Here is a 23,790-nt window from a genome sequence, read left to right on the forward strand (position 1 = left end):
TGAATGATATAATATTCATCAAATAAGGCAACGTAGTTCGTATCAAACATCATGTTTGCGCTATAACAAGGTATCGTCAGTAGATGTAACCAGTTATTAAATGAGTTCACAGTACCTTCACTGAAATTACCAATTCTCCATAGTATACACGCAATACATTTTCAATAAATGACGCTTCCAATACTGTACATACGTGATAAAGTTGTTTCTTACGGAGCGCCGTTTTGGACATTGCAATTTAATGTTAGTAATTCTTTTCCACTTCCAGATAATATTTAAAGAACCACACATAGAAATTGGTGGTGTATCTGACTTCAGTGTGCGAAAGAGGGCTGATTAAAGTTGTGATCATAAATGAATAATGGGGTAACATTAGTGACAGTTAGATATACGTAGAAAGTCAACACTATAACGCTACTCTCGTTGAAAAAGTGCAGATATTTAATACTATAAAACTCAAAAAACAACTTATTACATTTTTTTTTAGTATTTAAACCTACTTAATAATAAACTAAAATAACAAATTTGTTTACAGTAAATGTTGTGATATTCGCGTTTCATAAATTTGCTACAAGACCACACACCAGTGACCGTGTTCATTATATATGTTTATTTATACATTTATTTTTTCTTTCAAAATTATTCAGTTTATTACCGCCAGTACATATGAATTCTTTCCACAACAAAGAAAGAAATAATTTTATCCGTCCCAAAAATGTTTGCCTTTTCTTCATGATGATACAATAGCCGATGCATTTTATTATTTATTTATTTATTTTATGCCCGTAGGCTATGTGGTCAAGGATTAACAATAGTAAATTAATCACTGTCCTATCAGATAGGTGGTAATGTACTAAATTGGGCATAGTTACAACTGAACAAAATAATTAATAATCTAAATACATATTTACACACAATGACTGGGTCAAAATTCTAACTACAATAAATATAACAATGGGCCAGATTAGGAGATGCAAATTGGCCTACAGTATAATATTATTTAGTTGATTATGGTAATACTGGATGGCCATAATAGGCCATTATAGAGTATTGTATAGCATTTAAGAGACTCTTCTCACTCGAAAGTGGCTCTATTTCATGTACTACATATATTCCATATTTGTCGCACTTACACCGATTGAGTAAGAAGGATCTTCTGATATTTGTTGATTCTGTTTAAAATGCTGCAAGTTTGAGTTTGTTTTTGACTTTGGTGGTGGTGAGCGGAAACCATACCTTATTGATCTACCTACACGCGATTTCGACAATATTTTCTTTACATCTTTGTTTAAAACTAAAAATAATATGAAGATAACTATACCCTGTAGGCCATTAAAAATGGTAAACAAGTAATTGAACGCAATAGAACCATCGTAATCTAAAGAAAAGAAAGCCAGACACCAACTTAGGCCAGACAGAATGAAGATGGTAAAAACGTGACGTGTAAGTCGATGCAGTTTGTTTGACTTATTTGACGTTGCCTTTCCACTGGTATAGAGTGTATGTATTATACGTATGAATAGCACAACGTTGACGAATAAAATCAGTGAAACTGGAGCCACAAGGGCCGTGTAAAAAGTAACTTCAGATAGTTTAAAACATCTGGAAAAAAATATTATCTCAAATGTCATAACATGATAGTGATAAAACATAATTTTATATAGAATACATTTATAGAAGTCAAAAAGGAATTCAAAAATCTTAGTGAGAAATCAAATTGCAGTCAAAGGACAATACAATCCTGTCCACCATAGAGGAAATATCGTCATGTAACAAAACAAGAGGTGGTGGTGATGTAATCGGGATTCCAGACGGAGTTTTCATTTAATATTAGTAAAAAGATAAATATTTTGGCACATATGGCGTTTCATACATATACTACTTGAGCTGAAACAGGCCCGATTTCAGGTAGGGATCAACATCGAAAAGCCTCGTAATAATTACAGACTTGGAGCAAGTCTAGTAATGATGATGATAATAAAACTTACTGGTGTATTTTGCTGCATTCCGTTTTGAAAGAATATACAGCCCCAAAAGTCACTGGTACCAGCGGCAACACTGATAATGAAAAAAAATAGTTTGAATGTCAAATTAAATAAGGATATTGTTGCATTAAATGCGATGAATGACTTGAAATTCCAGAATGAGAACCTTATTTTCAGAAAGTACAGTTGAGGGCGCTATCCTTACAAATTTCACCGCTTCTTTGAAAAAAGATTTTAACAAAACTAAATAAAACATTACTTACAAAAGCAAACAGATGCAACTTTCTTTACAAACATCACATTATTTTGGTCGAATTTAGTTTTCGGTACAACATTTAAATACAGAGTAAAAACTTCACCTCCCATCCACATTACTGAGGACAGAAGAAAGTAGTGAACAGCGACCCCTATCGCCTTGCATAATTCTTTCGATTTAGGCGGATAGTTACTGGCAATGTAGATGACGTCAAAAGCAGCGAGAGAGAAGTATAAACCAATCAGGACTTTGTATTGAACTCTTTGACGAATTTTTCTGAAAATAATTTCAAATATTATTTATAAGAAATTCCAAAACAAAGAAAACAAAATGCTGTATGTTGTATGTTGGATGTTGATTCAACTGTTTTTATTTTGTTATATATGCATCATAACATAAAAATGGACTTACTTGTTACTAAGGTACACTAACATAATAACGATCAAGAGAATAGCAGAAAGGCTAAACAATCCAATTGACAAAAAGTGTAAGACAAGTGTATGTTCTCGTCCGATGTTTTCTCGTACCGGATCCTGTAATGATAAAATTGTAACAGAATATAAAATAGGGAAAAGTGAAAGATGTTGACCTATTTAATCATACAAATATTCAGAAAGTATAGGGAAAGTGTATGCTCTCGTCAGATACGGTAGGCTACTTGCACCTGGATCCTGTAATGATACAAAAGTTATACAATACGAATAACACTACTAAGGCTTATACAAAACCAAAGAAAATAGAAAATGTGTTTATTTCATTTTAATTCACTAAAGCAACTATACAATGGGCCTAATGATGACAATGTTTATTCTATATGACAGAGTAGATGCACATTAACACATTAATTTAGCTTTATTGAATACAATACTCAATGAAAATGACTTACCAATAAAAGAGCAACGTGTCCGAATCTGTTGCAGGAACAGGAGAATTGTCCGTTGCCATTGTCATTGGTTTCACAACCATTCCTTAACACGTTGGAAAGGGCTTCTGTATATGAGCAACGTGCTTTAAAATCTTTGCATTCTCCTTCCATCTTTCAGATAAAAATGTGATAATTAGTTAATGATTTAAAACATATTGTGACTCTCAATGTCAAAGGTTGTTCAAAAGAACCAGAATGTTACTACTGTACACAACATTAAGCGTTAAATGTTTAAAAGATAATTATAGATATTTTGCCAATAGATATCAAACAGAAGATGGCATTCTTTAGATTTTAAAATGTAAACCTGCCCACAAGATCATGTTTAAACATTCTGAGTTACACAAAGTTTTCTTTCGTGGGGGAAGCAAAATTAAAAACCAATGAGAAAAGTAGTGTTAAAGAATTAAAATCGTTACTATGGCTTTTCATCAACTACCATGTAATTATACGGACGGAGTAAATTGAGAAGGCAATTGTATTACCGTGACATTTTGAAAGTTATATGTGAGGTTACTGTTGAACTCTTTTTCTGGGTTGGTCACCTCCTCTTTCACTCTCACCACCTCCCGCCAGACTACTGTCTCATCTTGACCATTTGCTGATCCCTCATCAATGAAGAACAGACCAGATCTATGGAACACTACGAAGCTTATCTGAGTCATTGCTGTAACATGTAAAAATAGACACATTACTTCATAAAAAACAATATAGTATTCAATTAAGCACTATTGTATTAATCATAAATAAAACTATGACTAAATATGTACTTAGGAATTAAAGGGAGTTTTCGAATTGTATTATCTAAACAAAAAGAAAAATAGTGGGGAAGGGGTGGGGGGGGGGGTTTCGAAGAAAAGAAATATTTATTAATTCTTTTTGATAATCACGTAAAATGTAGGTTCTACTGAATATAATATATAATTTAATTTATCAAGTTCAAGTTCAAGTTCAGATTTATTCACATAATGCAAACACATACAAAAAATATGATAGATACAAATGGTTGGAAATTAAGTAAAAAATAGTTGCATTATCCAACAACAACAATAATGTATCCTAAATTAGAATAAGATATTAACCTAAAACCTTGGATTAAGTAATCGACTTAAAACCCTAAAATATATACCCTTATTCTTCCTAATCGTTGAATGAAAACAACTTCCTATAAGAGCATTTACAGGAAGTTGCATGACAATCGAAAGTAAAAATAACAAACACTGTACTTCACCTTTGCACGAAATACAATCACACAAACTTGTGAAAATGTTCAGATCAGATTTCTATTATAAGTAGGCCTACTACATTTGAGGTCAATCCATACTTTTATAATTGGAGTCCCAAATTCCTGGTCTACCTGTCAAAAAGACACCGTCAAGAGTGACGCCACCAAGTTGTTTCAGTGATTCCCTGAACGTCCTCTATTTTTCCCAGATTTAAGGTCTCAGCAACATCACAGCTCTGACATCACTCCAACAATCTGGTCGCGTCACTCCTGATGAAGTCTTCCTGACAAGTAGACGAACTTTTGAGAAGTTCAATAAAGGAAAGGATTGACCTCAAAATAAACGTTTTATTGTACAAAAATTTTAGATTATATGATTACAATACTAATTCATTAATATTATTTCTTTAATTTACTAAAGTTTTTCACTGTTTTTATTGTTGTCTGTGTCTGCTACACAATATCCACCACTGACGTGGATTATACGTTACTTACCTACTTCAGTAGATATAAGAACGTCTGCTGGAATTGTAACCGATACAACCGTATCCGTTGAGTATTTGTACGTGTCAGAAAATTCTAAGAGCACTTGGTTATCTTCTGTGGCTGAAAACTGTAAGTCCGTACTGATAGAGTACTTATCAAACGTTACAGCTTTTAACGCTAGGTTGTTGTTATCTGTGACCGTAAAATTGGCATCATCTTCAAACGTGGTAGTTATCTGGTCGTCCAGTAGTCTTATAATTGTCCTTGATGCATCTGCTGCTCTTTCCTCATTTTGACCCTCTTGAAATTTGTCATCAATCTCCAAAATGTCATCTATGATGTTTACAATAACCTATCAAAAATAAGGGAAACGAGAATGAAGAGATCACTTCGATCCCAAATGACATGAATAAACGTTAGAAAATGTACACAAATCAAGTATACCCATGTTTCCATTGGTATTTTTATCCACACATAGTATAGGCCAGCAATAATGTAGATATAATGAATGCACTTGTTGAATGTAATACCAAAGAACTTATAACACAAGAATCTCCTGTTCGTCCGAAGCGCGTAACAATTTCGAAAGGCATTGTGGGATAGAATAGAGCTATGGGTGGCGCCATTGTGAGCCATGGAGTAGGGCGCCCGCATCAAATTAGAAAGTCAAAATCATAGAGGGGTTCTGCTAATGCTCTAGGGGGTATAGAGTAATTGACTGAGGAGTAGGGCGCCCGCATCAAATTAGAAAGTCAAAATCATAGAGGGGTTCTGCTAATGCTCTAGGGGGGGGGGGGGGGGGGTAGAGTAATTGACTTCCTAGTTTGGAGGGGGCGCTGCTCCATGCTGTGAAATGGCGTCGCCCAGTTTGACCTTTTAACCCTGTACTTCCGATACTGTGTTTTGAATGCAAATTGAAGAACAGGAGATTCTTGTGTTATAAGTTCTTTGGTAATACTCAAGGTGGAATCTCAGAAGAAAGTAATTCCAACTATGGTATAATGTATCATAACAATTTAAAAACAATTAAGACAAGTAATATTAGCTCTTTACCTTTGTCGACGAACTTGAAATGCTTAGATTGCTCAACTTATTTGAAAATAGAATAAGATCATTGACAGTTGTAGATTCGCTAAATGTTGTAGACTGATTTACAAGAACTTCCAATTGGTTGTTAAAATGACTGCTTGTTGCTACTTCGGTTGATAATTCTGGTTGTAATGTTGTATTTAGCACTGGTTCTACAAGAAAAAAACTCACATGCAGTAATTTGTATTTGTGTGGTGGTGACCATGATCTTTAGAAAATATCAAATTGTTATTCATCTTGTTAGTAATAACAAATGGGATTGGAATTTTAGTTAAGGAAACTGTTAAGAGGTAATGTTATCATAAAACTATTAATTAAATTCTCTTTAAAGATGGTTCGATAAAAGTAAATGTTCAGTCTCAATATAAATACTGGATAAAACAGAGAAAAGAAGATGACCAACATGTACATGAATCATAAAAATTAGAGAAAGAAATTAAAAAATATATAAGACAAATCACAAAATCATCCTTCGACGAATAAAATAGCAAAAAAAGATGACGGATGAAGCAGGTTTGAGTTTAATTAGGGCAAACGCCATGAACATATCTTAAAACAACAATTTTTATATAATAAACTTTATAAAGACATATTTAGTGAAATCGTAGTACAAGGAAAATGGTAATTAAAATAGATTAAAATGCATACGGGTTGAAAGAACTTTTGTAGGTTGTATCCACACATTACCATGTCCACCACAATACACCACCAAAGGTTTATTATCCGGATCTCCCTGACATTTATACGCACACATACTATCATTAATGGACTTGTAGTGCTTAGAATAATCAAATGTTCCACAGTGGCATAGATTATATTGTAATCCAAAGTGTTCGTATCCTTTTTTAACGCAATAGTCATGGCAAAAATCAGACGTCAAGAAGTTCGCAGAACACGTTCCTCCAGAGCAGCTGTCGCAGGGTGAAGGGTCTTGCTTAGTGCACGGCGTTCCTTGAAGTACTTTACTTTCTTTGAGGAAACACTTTGGTAAAGAGATCCGAGTTGTTGGCATAACTTCACTGTAACCTGAACAAATAAATAAAAACTATAATGACACCAAAAGTGACCGGTATTCTAAAGCAAATTTTACCGTTTTAATGTTTGTTTTATACCTATCTATTACATAAAATGATTAAGAAGAAAGATAACATGAATACATCCTCAAATATATATCTTAAAGTAGAAACTTGTAACGATGTATACCAGCAATAATAAAACGGAGTTATCTATAGTTCATCTAATTGGTAAAAAAGCAGTAAGCTAAGGAGTCGCTACCGTAACCGTAAATGATATCATAAAGTAGTGTTTCAAACCAAAATATTTGCTCAAGCCTCATAACAAGACGTACATCATGGAATATTATGTGGGTTGACCTATCATGATTATTTAGTCTAACTATATACGGTAGGCCTACTTCTATTTAATTTCAAAAAAAAAAAAACTAAAGATGGACTCACCATTTGCACGGAAATATGAAATTACGAACATTAGGCCTAGATAAACAAAACGCATCTTCATTTTCAGAGCCGAACGGATTGTCTGTATAGCGCGTCGTAAAAAGTTTACTGTTGAATTTAGCAAATACTGTATTGATTGGATCTTACTAAACACATTTTCTATTAAGTATACTCAGTCGTTTGTGACGTCAATTATAATGTTACTAATGAGTTCAATCACTTTTAAGCAATAACGTCACAAGCTTATATAAATAAGTAAGTAACCTGTAACTGTGTTTTATTGTTCATTGTGTCCAGCACAGGATGTAATTGTGAAAACACCACAATGTACACCTCATTCCTGCAGATAACATCAGTAGACAAGAAGTAATAGAAAAGTGTCATCTCACGATATTTTCAAATTACAGGAAACGTATCACTGATGAATGGTTGCATCAATGATGAATTATTATATCAACCCACCTCGACATTGTAGTGATATTGATATTGCTGGAAACTTTTATTTTGTGAGTGTACTATATATTTCCGTTGTAAAGTGTAAAATGCATATTATTTTGAAACCGATTCATTTTAGCTCAGTTTTACAACTGTTGATAATAGTAATTTATTTGCACGCTTTTATCTTGTGAGAGGGTGCTCTTTTTCGACTACATACATTATCAGACAGTGTCCTTTTAAAATTATTCTTATTATTATTGCCAACAAAAACAAACGAAAATGACAAAGGCCACTTTAAGTAAGTTGACAGGAAACTTAAATGTGAACTGATTCACTACGACAGGGAGCCTTTTACCCAGAACCGTAGTAGTACATGAAGATAACAAACATATAAGTAATTAATTAAAATATATATAAATAAAAGAAATATATCATAATAAAATGTCAACAATATCAAAGATGAATTTAGTAAAGCACAAAAATTGACGTAAAACTAATAGAACGATGGATAATTAGGAGGTTTACTCAGAGCAAACAAATAATTTTACGTTTAAAAGGTTGGGAAGTTATCTAGCCTTATAAGAGAAAATGTTTTAACTTCTTCATAAACTTTTTCTCATGCACAGTCGAAGAAAAATATGATCAATGCAGGCAGTTAGTCCCTGCTTTATAAACAAAATCGGCATTACTTTACTACAAAGTAAAATAAGACAATCAAAAAACATAAATAATGGTTTATTAATAATTTACCTGTATTTTCTACAACAAACAGTGGTGGATAATTGCAATCGTAAACAACACATCCTTTGCTTTCACACAAACATCTTTTGTGGCCTTTGCTCAGTTTACAAAGAAATATACATAAGTTCATGTCACTGGGTAATTTCAAACAACTACGAGTATAGCAAAATCCTGGATTGTTACTTAATATCGATGAGCTAAGAATCGTATCATTTTGGCCGTAGACAAATGGCATCAATGGAAGAAAAGCCAGCAAAAATACTGTATCTGACAGTCTAACAACTGAGAACATACTATAGCAAACTTTAATAGAATATTGCAATGAAAGAAATGGCGACAGAATGAAGTCAACAAAGACTAGTGTAAGATCCCACTTTGTATAATGAGTTGATGACAGTTGATTAGCTATATTATAATTCCAACAACCTTAAAAATCTACTGATAGCATCCGGGCTTTAGACATTAACCTATGATTTAAAGAAATCGATATTCTTGATAAGCAGACATGAAAACAAACCGTTGTACCAACAATAACAAGCAAAGGAAGTTAGTTTAATATCTTCTCAATCGAACTTCCACTAGTAAAATAAACAACATTCACTAAAAATGTTATGAAAAAATAAATTGATATGCACGTTTTTTTAAAACATATTCCTACTAATAAAAACGTTTTGAGCGATTTAGCGTTTAAGATGATGGTTTTGATTACCAAAAATGTGTTCTATAACAAAAATTGTGTTCTATAACCAAAGATTAAAAGTTTTACAAATATTCTTACATCAAGACTATGTATTTACATCTTTTTGATAGTGAAGCATCTCATTCCGAACACAAAAGGAAACAGAAACGTAGGCCGCAAAGTTGATCAAAACTTACCTGTATCTTCTGTTGGAACTTTGCAATTTTGAGAAAGAAAATTTTCAATTGAAAATCGGCAAAGATCAGGGTTTGGCGGTGACGTAGCCGAAGCAAGCAATATGCACGATACAACTAATACAAATAATTGTAAATATATACAGGACATTCTTGAAATTTAAAACTCGAACCACCTAAAAAGTAAAAAGTCACTCACAACTTTATTTAAGGTAATGATATAATATTTTTAACTCTGTATTAATATTCTGTTATTGAATACGCCTATTACCCTATTTCCGTTTGAAACAGTCATCTAATAGTGTTATATACCATCCGCTCACAAAACTAATGGTAATAACAGAAAAAATGGGATTATTGGCATTATGCACTTTTTAGTCAAAAAATAGACATTCCAGGAAACATAAATCTGTGTCCTTATACCACATTTTATGTGTCCATATATGGTGTCATATCACTACCATGTTTGGGTACATCACAATTTTCTTGTCAAACTAGTTTGATAGACCTTAATAATCAGAACATTTACACCTATTTTATTGGACTAAGCCAACATACGAGCCACTTGGAGTGTGCAAACATTGTTTAAAATGAACAAGTACTGCAACTCGCTAATACGAGTCATGGTAACCACATAATTTGCATATTATTCAGGTGGGAAGTGTTTCTGCATGTTCATGAGCATGGCTATAGAAAATGGCTACATAGCACTTTAATATTTCAACTATTGTATGTGTATAAGCTTTTCAACATTTAATGAAATATTTTACTAAATTTTGAATTTACTTCATACCATCCTAGCCTAGAAACACTTGACATACCAAACAATAGTCGCTTCTACATAGTTACCAAGTATATATATTGCACGATAATTACTAAGTGTCATGTTCGATCCATGGAACGCTAATTATTCACGTGATAATCGAATTCATTTAAAACAATTAGTAGTGTGATCTATAGATATAGTGCCGCATTTATCCTACTATGAGATTCATATTCGGTATGTCGATGAAGATGGAAACAAATTGGGTTCACATTTATTTGTTAATAAGTTCAATCGTATTATCGTAGAATTTAAAATGGTTGCAATGATCGATTGTGTGGACAGCCATTGTTATTACCCTGCTTACGACGATACCGAAGGCATATTTAATATTTCGTTGACAATGCAAAATACAACGAATGGTGGATCTAGAAACGAAGAAGTTGCAATTTTTCTATCGGTTATGATGGCTATTCTTATAGTGACGACGATAACGGGAAATACTCTAATACTTTCATTGACGTACCTTACCGAGGAACTACGAACAAATACGGCGGTATTCGTCGTAAACCTCGCCGTAGCTGACGTGTTAGTTGGTACTCTATTAATGCCAGTGGAACTGACTAGCTGCATTGCTAACAAATGGGTGTTTGGTTCAGGTTTCTGTAGTTTCAATGGTGTTGTGAACTCTGCCTTCTGTATAGCTAGTATGCTTACACTTTGCAGTATATCACTTGATAGGTATTACGCCATATGTCATCCTCTTCGGTATAGAAACCAGATTCTAACGCCGAAACACATGGTTATCATGGTGGTATGGATTTGGACGCACTCACTGCTTCTAGGGGTATTGGCACTAACAAATTGGTCATATTACGAGTATTTTCCAAGTGAATATCTCTGTACAGTAGCATGGTCTTACAGCCCTTCCTACACCCTATTCACTTTACTTTCAAGTTTCTTTTCCGCTGGCGTAGTAATGTGTTTCTGTTACTATCATATACTACTTGTTGCGCGTGGTCACCGAAAGCGAGTTGCAGTTCAACGTAATGTTGGACAAAGACGTACCGTAAAAACGCAAGAGTTACGCACGGCTGCTGTTCTGTTATTGGTGATTGGAACCTATCTGTTTTGTTGGACTCCGCACATTACAGGTATTCTGTGTATTACTTTCACTGACTGTAAGTTGCCAGATTGGTTCTTTACAATGTCCACATGGCTGGCAATGGGTAACTCGTCGTTAAATCCATTAATATATGGTGTACTGGACAGAAGATACAGACGTGCTCTTTTAAAATTATACTGCAACCGAATAATGGCAAGAAAGAACGAGTCTACAGTAGAAGTAATAGATTCATAATTTCATAATTTATATGCAGAACTTTCCAAATGGATTGGGAGATGATCTCGTCTAATTGCAGAACAGAACAATATAACAACATAATTGAATTTTATATGAATTTATTATTATTAGTGTACAGTAAAGTAATGTACTGAATGTTATTTTATATTCAATTCAATTCAACTTTATTTCAGACAATTGTAAATACATTAAGCAACGTTGGGCCTGGTTAGAGCTTGGATGGGAGACCATCTGGGAATATCGGGTGCTGTATACGGAGCTGGGGTCCCGTTAGGCATTTGAAATCAGCACTGCTGACTCTTATGGCAGCCCCTGCATCTAGTATCTGCCTCAGACCTCTGGTCAAGGTGGGCACTGGACGAGAGAAGCCCTTGATCAATGTCAGGACCAATCAAGGTGCTTTAAACTCTCCTGGCTTTGTTTGTATCAAACCTGTTAGTGGCGGTAATTATCGCTGTTGCTTTCGATTGAATAAAATAAAATAAATAAAAATAAAATTACAAAAAAAAAGATGAATGAGAGAGGACTAAAACTTTTATCTTTTGGTATATCATAATGATATTATTATATTATTATTATAGTGATACTTTATAATGCATTTATGTTAATAGCCTTAAAACAATGTATACCTTTATTTGAGAAAGTTTATTATCTTCAGTTTCATAGAGACAAAAATGATCTACATTATGTCATATGCCTATCATGCCTAAATTTACAAAGAGACCCAGGTTCCTGTATTTTAAATGCTGTAACATAGCCCATGATAGCTTACTATTACTGTCATTAATCATATATTAATAAGCGTTTGAAGAATATGTAAATTAATAATGTAAAATACTTTTATATCAAATGAACATAGCTAGTATGCTTACCCTTTGCTGTATATCACTTGATAGGTACTACGCCATAATATACTTTTATATGAAATAGCACAATAATTAATAATTTATTACGCAATATGTGTAAATAATGGAAGTGAAAAGGATTGGACGATTGTCTACAAAAGAGAAAAATAATGCCACGATAATATTTTCATTGGCATCCAAATCCGAATTTTATGTTGATAATAGACCTGAAAATAAAAACAACAATACCTATGGATTGAAAACAACATTATATTACGCAGAAACAGTCAATGGGTCTATTGAGAGAGGCAGCGCATTTGGCGAGCGAGCTTGGTTGGTTTGTAGAAACGCGGAGGTAACTCATCTTCCAGAAATCGTAGCGAAACAGCGTTTAATATTTTATTTAACCAGGACCTTCTTGGTCAAGTAATAAGCAGATAATAATTCATAATAGTGTATGTATTTGTAGGAATTGATTTAATAAATGTGTATTTGATGTGACTTTGCACTTTCTATGTATCAATTTAGTTTTACGTCTTAAAAAAAACACAAAAAAAAAAAGCAAGGGAAAAAAGTGGCTGCTCAATATCATTGTAAAATCTCTTAATAAAATATTCATAAACTAAAAATAGTATATTTAAATGATGACATTTTGATACAAACCTAACTTTATTTTGCAGTCACCTTCTTAGAATTCCTCATTCTGGCAAGAGTGCAGGTGTTTATGATAAATGAAAGACTAATGAACGAACAAACCAGTATTTAAGTGTTGCTATCACTCTACTTCTCTTATTATAACAAATATAATTCTTATTAATTGTAGAAGAGCACTTAATACAAACGATTAAAACAAAAACCAAGTACTTTACTAATTGGTATTTCCACATTGACATGTGTGCTCTAGATATACGCACACCAATGTATCTCGAAAACGCTAAATATTTAGAAAATTGAAACATAGTTACTAAGTATTAAGTAGGTATTTATTCAATACTATACTTAATAACATAATTAATAATACGTCTAAAAGAATTATGTTTTTAATAGTTCATCCATTGAACGATGACGTACCACAGTGTTTAATGCTGTCTCAGCAGGTATAATAACCACGATCATACGATAGTCTTTTTCTACTATAAAACAACAAATCCGACATTTTATTATTTATACAAGCAGGACATTTCTACCTACGTACGGATATTTAGAAATGTTGATTATATTTTAGAAGTTCCTAAATTAGGAGTGGGGATCGTCATCAATGCTATGACTGAACTTAGTCAATCGTTTGATTTTCAAGGAACTAACGGTACATCATGTACTGAAGAAAGTCTGATACGAAACGAAGGAGTCACCATATTTTTATCAATGTTTATGTTTATAATTATGATAGTGACTATTGTTGGAAACACACTGCTTTTCATATTGACTTATTACACCGAATCTTTACGAACGATTTCGTCTGTTTTTATCTTAAACTTGGCACTCATTGATGTCCTGATTGGTGTTGTGTTGTTACCATTTTTACTAGCTAGTTGCATTGCTGATGGACTGCTGTTTGGTGATGCATTCTGCACTTTTAACGGTATTGTGAATTCTATATTCTGTATGACAAGCATGTTGTCACTTCCTCTTATATCTATTGACAGATATTATGCCATTTGTCGGCCTTTCCAATACAGAAGACATATCACTACCACAAGCACGGTTATCATGTTGTCGTGGACATGGGTTCAATCAATTGTTATAGCCTTGCTTCCTCTATCAGGCTTAACATATTATAAATACTATCCTAACGAATATCTGTGCACTGTGGCGTGGGTCATATGTCCAGCATATTCTTTATTCATGTTATGCTCGTGTTTTGTTCCAGCAATCGCTATAATGTGCGTCTGCTATTATAATATACTGACAGTTGCGCGACGTCAAAGCCGACGTGTACAAGCGCAGGAGCGTATTTTCGCACATCGCCAAACGATCAAAAAGCGTGAGATAAGAGCAGCAGCTACGCTTCTACTTGTAATCGGTACGTTTTTATCGTGCTGGGCACCACACATAGTTGGAGTACTATTCTGTCAAACATTTGGTGAATGTCTTTGGGCTGACTGGTTCTTCACAATGTCCACATGGTTAGCGTTCACTAACTCCGCATTAAATCCGTTGATATATGGTGTGCTGGATCGTAGATATCGTAATGCTTTTAGTAGAGTGCTAGCTAAGTACATCAAACCAAAACAAGAGAGAAATCCAACGTACAGTATGAGCACTTCTTGGGGACAATAAACATTATATTTGAACCGAATGTAGTTGTAGTGTAAAGTAAATTATTAGGCTGTTTGTATAGCTCGGTTCCCACTAGCGACGCAACGTAACGCAATCTACGCAACGTAAGCAAATGCCCTTCTAATAATTGTGTTTGCCCCCGCCTGCGTGAAATCAAACCTACGATGTTTGGAGCACTATTGCGTCGTCGGTTCCCACTTGTGATTACGCAATACAGAACTTTGCGTCGATACGTCGCTGCGTTGCGTTCTAGTGGGAACCACGCTTTACTGAGTGTGTATGGTTAACATTCTAAATTGCATGCACCTTTGCAAATATAATTTATAAACTCAGCAGAACGAAGCTCAACTTCTTATGCTACTGGAGGTTTGCATCACAATACATTTTTACATCTGTCCTGTTATTATTATTATTAAGATTCGTTTAGTTAAAAAATCGACGCATTCATAACGATTTTAAAATGTTGTCATTAAAAAGTAATATTTAAACTGATGTTGAAATAAAACTAGGGTGGAGGAATACAACTTACTTGCAGCTTACGATACCAATACCCGCTTGTTATCTTTCTTATTATTTCTTATTTCAGCGTTTGGGTTTAGACATACGTTTTCCACGTACTAAAATCATAATCGGTAGGCCTATGTTTCTGAGTAAAATCTCGCGCATGCGGCGCGCTCTCGTCTACTAAAAGCTCTGTTTACACCATCAACTTTTATGTGATGTACCCATATATAGAAATATATATATATAGGCCTATACCATATTTAAGCATATCACTACCATATTTGGTCACATCACACTTTTTTTTTGTTAAACAGAGCTCAACACATTGGTTAGCTTATGAGCAGAAAGGTCATATTTCATTTTGACCTATCTGATATAAACAGAATTGTAAAAATACGTCGATTATCCTAATGTTAAAAACCCCGATACTTTTTAGATGCAAAATTGAATTGAATGACGCCCTCACTGAATCACTGTGACGTCACTGACTTAACTGATTAGTTATGAACGAGTGAAAGATATTAATTAAATCCAAAGGCAATGTCTGAATCAAGAATTGCTCTACGGTGATCATCTTAGCCGATTGAATATACATCCGGCTAACCGACTCAAAAGCTAAGGATAATATACTTCTGAAAGAATTATTGATATTATACGGTAAAATGGATTTTTATGCGTGGTAACGATGCCTATATTATGAAATTGCGAGATACAGATTGATAAAAGGTATGTAGGCTTATTATGCAAAATACGCTAATATTGGAGTGCTCATTATTTTTTCTTGTGAATGCATTAGGCAGCCATGTCAGTCGCATCCCTATTCAGTTGGATGAAACACGATTTACATTGTTGGCGTTGAGATTTCTTTATGATAGAAATAATAAATAGAATATCATGAATATTCATTAAAAAATATACAATAATTATATATTATAATTAAATTATAAAGAACTGACCGGTCGTGGGCGACCCATTTTTTTTGTACATAATTTTTGTTGAATGTTGTCTGGCAAATGCATTTAAATAGTTACCAAACTGACAAGCACTCGCTTCTTTTCACTATTGCTTGTTATAAATCAATATATTTTGCACACAAATTGGAAATTACAGAAAAAATATCGAAAAGATAAACGACGAAACACTGTGCAACATTTTTAATTTAATCAGACAAAACAACAAGCCAGATAGAAATGCTTACAAAATATGTTATACGTATAAACATTGAGAACAATAAAAAAGAAGTTTTATTTCAACACAATTAAATCCATTTTTTAAGCATTGATACGGAAAAAAGGAGTAGATATATTACATTTAGAATTACGAGCACGACATTCACGAGTACGACATCCACGAGTACGACATCCACGAGTACGATTAAGCCACTCTGAATATAAAAAAACATAGGCCTACAATAATATAAATATAGGCCTCCTGAAAATTCATATACTACGGTAATCTACGTAGTTTGTATATAATTGTATACGGTAAAAATCAAAGTTATTAAATTATTATTTTAATTGAATATGCACGATTAATAGCTTAAGGTCATCTTTAATTAATTACATTTTTAAACAAAACGTACAGATTGACCGCGGGATACAATTTCTTTTCAATTTCTGTAATGAATTTTTATTTAGTCTGGTCGATGAAAGGCCAATACAAAAGATGTCTTGGAGGCGTGTACAAAACATTTGTATTGATAGTGATAGTCTCGAAAGCAAACCAAACGCATTTACAAAAACACATGTTAATGTCGACTGTAATTATTTCTTTTTGATCTGCGTCGCTGATGTATTATCCTAATCTTCAATAAGTAGGCCTAGGCATAATAATATCAGACGCAATTAGGCCTACAAATATAACTCATAATTATTATGTAAATTGTGAGAATCTATAATATGGCCTGGACCTTAAGCTCTATCTATCTATCTAATTCTTAAGTCATCTTTTCTTAAGCTCTATCTACACTATCAAACTAGCTTGACAAAAAAAAGTGTGATGTGCCAAAATATTCTATTCTATACAGGTTTTTATATGTCGCCCAACAAAGAACAGAGCGCCTTAACAATACTAAGTAATTATTTTAAAAGAAAAGTTTTAAGTTGACGTTTAAATAGAGGTGCCGAATTCGCTCCTCTCAAATCGACAGGTAGCGCGTTCCAGATCCGCGGAATAATAATAATAACAACTTTATTTAAAAACGGATGCAACACTTGGATCACCAGATTGGTGTTTTCACAAGGCCGTTACTTACTACAAAACTATTTACAAAGTTATCATTCACAGTACATAATGATTAAAAAAACTATATAAAAATGATTTCATGAAAAACATAGAGTTTCAATTATATCTTATCTTTGGTCATTTATTTATTTTTTTTAATATATGTATAAATTAGGAGCTGTAATTGCATTTGAGTTTATAGCATTTAAACTATTCCATAGCTTTGCGCCAGAATACGAGAAACTTTTTTTTTGTACTCAGTGTTTGCCTTATGTAAACTTAGAATATCTTTTGATCATAAACTTTGATAGTGTAGACAAAGCTTAACAAATAATCAAAATGCTTACTGAAACTATGTCATCTAGATCAGCGTTCCGCAACCTTTTACTGACTGCGACCCCATGATCCTATTTTTGGAATTTTCGCGACCCAAGATTGCGTATTTGATCTTACAGAAACAAAAATGTTTCGAATGTGAGGAATCGAATGAATTAACATGATATACTATAGTTTCTAGGTCATAGGTCATCTCAAATCGAAAGCTGCTTAATATTCAGGCCTATAGAGTGTGATCAATAAAACATATTGGTGGACTATACTTTCGGGAAACTCAACGATTTGAAAATATAAATTTATTAGGCGTATTCAGAATTCAAACAGATTCAATAACAGAAGACATTAATCACAGTTTAACGATGTCTGACTTGACTATTATAGCCCTACACGTAATGTCTTCATCAACATATTGCAGACTGTTGTACGCCTAAAGCTTGGTTCCCACTAGAACGCAACGCAAAAAATAAATCAAAATGAAAAAAAAAGACTTTAAACTGAAGTTGAATTGTGCAGGCCTAGATAATTATCAATCTTGTTGAATTGTTATTAGAATATTTCATCCGCCATTATGATTACAACTGTTTCTAAAAAGTTCGCACAAAATCATTGATTTTCCGAAATAAAAATAACTTTAAAGCTCAAGTAAGGGCATGAATTTTAAATATAATATCTGGTTAATTGTACATAAATCAAATATTTGTAACAGAAAACATGATTTTTCCCTAATATGGTCAAATACAAAATTTTGCCAAATTTTGCCATAAAAAACAGTAAGACTTTTTTTCAGTAGTTAGGTAGTTTAACCTGATGTAATAACATGTCTGGTGACTCCCTAGAAGGTGAAAAAAGATGGTGGATATACGGTGGATAATTTTTGCTTAACATTGTATTACCACACCGTTTATTTTTCATAGCTTTTTAAAATGCCTCTCTATTTATAAAATGTGTGTACAAAAGAATAAAGATTTTACTGTGTAATTTGAACTATCCCCCCTGAAAGTGCTGATTTTCAACAAGCTCGTGTACGACAAATAAAAGAAAATAAAGAATGTATGATCAATAGAAATTTTTTGCCCGCACCTGGACTTTAACAAAGGCTTTAATTTTTCTTCAGTAAGCATAAGCATGTTACATATTTCCATTTCCCTACTTCACTGACTTATGGATGATATAGTAGGCCTACGTAAGACAGGTTGCCTGACTACACGACACATTAACATGAGCTTCAGGTAAAATAACAGGTTGCCTCTTATTAGAATTATTCTCTTAATGAGAAATTCTATATGGAGACATTTTGTAGATCAATTATTGTAGAAAGAAATCATGGAAAGACACGAAATCAATTTGCTAATCAAAATAAATAGGTCAAAATACTTGTATCTGCTTACTGAAACTATGTCATCTAGATTATATAGCACAAGTATGGCGACGGTCAATTCCAGTCAGTTTTGATTCAATAACTAGGAAGCAACTCAATGACGTAAGCGCAACGCAAGTATTTGGTCAATCACGAGACGCGATGCATTGTCACGCGTCATTGGTTATTACTCGTGCGTTACGGTGTCTAAAGGAGAAGAATCAATAAAAGACATACACGAAACTAAAGTGTAGCAATACCCGAAAATACGAACATTTTGAACATACTATCTGATTCCCTGTGTATAACGGTAGATTTTTCTTTTTCTCCTATCTTGTTAATGTTTGTCATACTGCAACTAAGCAAATAAATGTATAATAAAATACAGCCATCCTATAAATGGCGAGTTGCTTGTTGTATGCGTATAGAATATTAGAAAAGGCTGAATTGCTTTTTAGAAACGTGCCTCCTTGTTAAGACATCTTTAATTAAATTTTATAATCAATATTTATTCTAAAGAAGAAATAAATACTATTTTGTATTATTTGATTGATTGATTGATATTCTTCTTGATGAGTGTATGAGATCTACTTGACACTGCACAGCTTGTAGATCCTAGACCCCCTATGTTTTGATTGATATATTCTTCTTGATGAGTGTATGAGATCTACTTGACACTGCACAGCTTGTAGATCCTAGACCCCCTATGTTTTGATTGATATACTCTTCTTGATGAGTGTATGAGATCTACTTGACACTGCACAGCTTGTAGATCCTAGACCCCCTATGTTTTGATTGATATACTCTTCTTGATGAGTGTATGAGATCTACTTGACACTGCACAGCTTGTAGATCTTAGACCCCCTATATTTCTGCAAGCTAGCTCCAAGCCCCTATTAGTAATAATCTTTCTGCATATAATGACAACAGATTGGAAGGGATTATCCGTATTAGGCCTAATAGTATGAACAAAATGTTATTAACACCAACCACCTGTGTTTCAAATCATTCCTTAATCTTTTTTCTTTTATATAGTAGAGACCGTTTCAAAAAGTCTAAATCATAACGTGCTGTATACTTCTACATTAAAACAAATTAAAATCATACGTTTACTGTAGTAAGATGTAGTTACTGCAGTAAATACAGTAGATTAACTTAACGAAATGATCCCTTATATTATTATGTTTACATAAACAAAAAGCAGATGAACTACATGTAGTTATTGTTTTGACGACAACATCCATCAATTTAATCATTTCATTTCTCCTCAGACTACTGCAATATTATTTACAAAATGCAGTGTAATTCTACAGTTACAAATTAAATCTAAAAACTTAAAACACCTAGAATATTAAATATTAATATTAAAACACCTAGACTATTATACTAGATACCAGTCCTATTCTGCTTGTTTTCCGCCAAGCAGATTTAACGAATGTTTAATATTTTAATAAAATATGATGATAATGTATAACAAAGACCATAATGAATTACATTGTTGCTATGACACTTGATTTTCCAATTCATGTAAATTTTGATTTTGTTTTGTAATGAATTATACGTACAATGGATAATGAACTTGGATGTATCACGTGACTATATTCAATTTTGATTAAAGCAGGCTTTTAATACCAAATGATACTTTAATTAGGCTGCTTCATTGTAATTTTGTAATGTATTCATTATTACGCTACGGCATAGAAACAATGTGTTACTGAACGGAATAATAGGCCGTAGGCCTACTGTTCCAAATTAAGGGACGGTATTCATTGAAATGGTAATACGTATAGTATAGCTCCGTTGCTCCGTTTGTCCTCATTTGTAAATTAGTAGGCCTACATAAATTATAAGAGTTAAATTGATAGTAACTATTTTGTTATGTTCTTGTTGAAAACTCGTTTTACCAAATCCAACCTTTTCCGAGTCTCCAATTAATATTCATTGAAATGATAATACGTATAACTCCGTTGCTCCGTTTGCCCTCATTTGTAAAGTACCGTAGGCCTACATGAGTTATAAGAGTTAAATTGATAGTAACTATTTTGTTATGTTATTGTTGAAAACTCGTTTTACCAAATCCAACCTTTTCCGAGTCTCCAATTAATATTCATTGAAATGATAATACGTATAACTCCGTTGCTCCGTTTGCCCTCATTTGTAAAGTACCGTAGGCCTACACGAGTTATAAGAGTTAAATTGATAGTAACTATTTTGTTATGTTATTGTTGAAAACTCGTTTTACCAAATCCAACCTTTTCCGAGTCTCCAATTAATATTCATTGAAATGATAATACGTATAGCTCCGTTGCTTCGCTTTCCTTAATTTTGAAGTTAGTAGGGCCTACATGAACTTAAGAGGTAAATTGATAGTAACTATTTTGTTATGTTCTTGTTGAAAACGCGTTTTACCAAACCCAGCCTTTTCCTAGTCTCCAATTAAGTCAAATCCTAATCACGTTATTATTATCGTATTCTATAATGTAACAATTTATTAGATGTCTACTACGTACGATATACAAGAAACCTTATCTGAATATTTAAATTGATGTTTTGTTCTCTTAGATATTTTTTATGCTTTTTCAATTTTATATTTTCAGATATACATCAATAATCAAATAACATGGCCGAGAAAAGCTACCAAGGCATGACGGCTGAAGTTGGCGGCGGGAATACTTCTGCCAAACCTTTACTGCCAACAGGAGAAGAAGACAGCAGACGACAATATCCTGCCTCTGCTAGAAGAAAGAAATTGACGCGTCCACCACGATTGGAAAGTGTGTCAGAAAGTGACGTCAGTGGGACCAACGACTCACCACATGGTTCAGAATTTGGAGTACGGTCTTACTTACATAATTTCTACGAAAATCCGAAAGGATATAGCAGTTGTCCTGGTTATCATCGGTTTGGTAGAGATCTAAGACGGAAAAGGTGCCGGTGCGGTATATGGTGGTGGAAGGCGTGCGCGTGGGTCGGGTTTAATATACTCATTCTCTCAGTAATAATAAGCTTAATAGGTTATCTAGTTAACCCAAGAAAGGAGATTCAAGATGTCAAAAACAATATTAGTGTGGTTGATGAAGACGCCATACAATTCAATGAACGATTAAATACTGCGAAGGTTGTTGGGCTAGCTTTACTATGCGTTGGTGGCGTCCTCTTAGCCGTGTCTCTTCTAATTCCAAGTTTCTCTAATCGGCTCGATGACGACGGGTTTGGAGATTTGTCGTTTTTTGCTGATTCGAATTTCCCGCCTTATATGCCTGTTGCTACGGAACAAGAAAGTATGGATGAAGGAATTCCATATACGTCAGAACTGACGAGTGTTCAACCAATCAGAGATAAGCAGGAAGGCGTTATTGCTGGTAAAGATGTTCAAGTTTTAACCAATTAGTGAACATTTAATTGATGAATAATTAATATTTGCGTACGTACGGCTAATGAGGTGTCAATAACCCTTCCAAAGTAATTTAAATTTCAATAAGATAAATGAAAACATTAATAATTTAGGCTTACCTTGTTTAACAAATTAATTTAACAAAGTAATATCATTTAATAATTTTCCAGATAAATACTACATTTTGGTTATTACCAAAATGACACGAACTGATTATTATTTTTATTTTTTGTTTCTCATAAGTCAATAAAAGTCGTACAGTATATTCTTGGATAGAAAATTGACCCATGTATGCCTTTCAATGACCCAGTGTAATATCACGATTTACGTTTTTCAGATTTTTTTAATATTTAGTCCAGTAGACTGATGCATATTAACAAAATCAAAAATAAAAGAGCTTAAACAAAATTGTAAAAAATATAATAATAATTAAGTGAGCTTGATGATGACGTGGTGATGACGATAATAATTTAAATTCGGAAGAAGACATCTAAAACTTGTTGACAGTAGACTAGAATCCCGACTGGGATATCTAAAGGGGAAAACTCACTGTTTTTAAAGGAAGATTAGTCCGTTTCAATTGAAATATGATTCTGTACTTTGATCGCATAATATTATAGTGTAGGCCTAATCCCATTTTGGAAACACATAGATATGCTGTCATCTTGTTCTTGAAGACAATAACAAACTATAACATTACGAAAATTTAATTCCGTTTTCAACAAAAATAAAATCATAAGGGAAATATAGTGTAGACAATTGATGTGGAGATGTGATCGCTTCAGTAGCTGCTCTGTTATTGTGTTCATCATTTTTCTGACAATCTCTTGAGTCATATCCATTTATTATACTCTGTACAATGTAATATGATTATAATCACACGACATGCACTCACTTGGGACACTATCACCACCACCTATCACACACACTGTAGAAACTGATAGATTGAGGGAAGACACGTAAAACAAATACATTCTCAGTATGCGAATAATAAGCTGGATAAAAATGGAATTTATAATGAGCGTCGTATCAACAACGAAGACGCTGTTCAAGCAATGGCAGACACAAAGGTAAACATATCAAGTAGGCCTACAGTAGAGCCTCTTATTTAGGGGACACCCCTATTTAGAGGACACTATTAAAAGGACAATTTGTTTGGTCCCGATAAGGTGTCCCCTTAATAGAAGGTACTACTGTAACTATAAGCGAAGAGCAAGATACCAGGTTGTACCAAAGGGGACTACGAAGCT

General features: G+C 33.4%; 2 protein-coding genes across 2 annotated transcripts; one reads left to right on the forward strand and one right to left on the reverse strand.

Moving 5' to 3' along the window:
• Positions 1-424: 424 nt before the first annotated feature.
• On the reverse strand, positions 425-7,543 carry LOC140062373 (adhesion G-protein coupled receptor G6-like). The gene is made up of 10 exons (XM_072108565.1): positions 7,424-7,543; positions 6,615-6,992; positions 5,931-6,118; positions 4,887-5,229; positions 3,652-3,833; positions 3,128-3,277; positions 2,653-2,774; positions 2,249-2,517; positions 1,989-2,058; positions 425-1,602 (listed from the first exon to the last, which is right to left on the reverse strand). The coding sequence occupies exons 1-10, from the start codon at positions 7,482-7,484 to the stop codon at positions 1,104-1,106; spliced, it is 2,262 nt and encodes a 753-aa protein (XP_071964666.1). The 5' UTR covers positions 7,485-7,543; the 3' UTR covers positions 425-1,103.
• An 8,229-nt stretch (positions 7,544-15,772) lies between these two features.
• Positions 15,773-22,832, forward strand: LOC140062625 (uncharacterized). The gene is made up of 2 exons (XM_072108917.1): positions 15,773-15,956; positions 21,744-22,832. The coding sequence occupies exon 2, from the start codon at positions 21,767-21,769 to the stop codon at positions 22,535-22,537; it is 771 nt and encodes a 256-aa protein (XP_071965018.1). The 5' UTR covers positions 15,773-15,956; positions 21,744-21,766; the 3' UTR covers positions 22,538-22,832.
• Positions 22,833-23,790: the final 958 nt, after the last annotated feature.

The sequence above is a fragment of the Antedon mediterranea genome, chromosome 11, assembly GCF_964355755.1.
Source record: "Antedon mediterranea chromosome 11, ecAntMedi1.1, whole genome shotgun sequence".
Taxonomy (NCBI): Eukaryota; Metazoa; Echinodermata; class Crinoidea; order Comatulida; family Antedonidae; genus Antedon; species Antedon mediterranea.

Excerpts from the sequence above, each read along its gene's own strand:
- LOC140062373 (XM_072108565.1), bottom strand. The coding sequence starts at position 7,484 with ATGAAGATGCGTTTTGTTTATCTAGGCCTAATGTTCGTAATTTCATAT. Across the intron at positions 6,119-6,614 it reads TACAAAAGTTCTTTCAACCC|AACCAGTGCTAAATACAACA; the intron begins GTATGCATTTTA and ends TTTTTCTTGTAG. Across the intron at positions 2,059-2,248 it reads AGTTGCATCTGTTTGCTTTT|TGTTGCCGCTGGTACCAGTG; the intron begins GTAAGTAATGTT and ends TTTCATTATCAG.
- LOC140062625 (XM_072108917.1), top strand. The coding sequence starts at position 21,767 with ATGGCCGAGAAAAGCTACCAAGGCATGACGGCTGAAGTTGGCGGCGGG.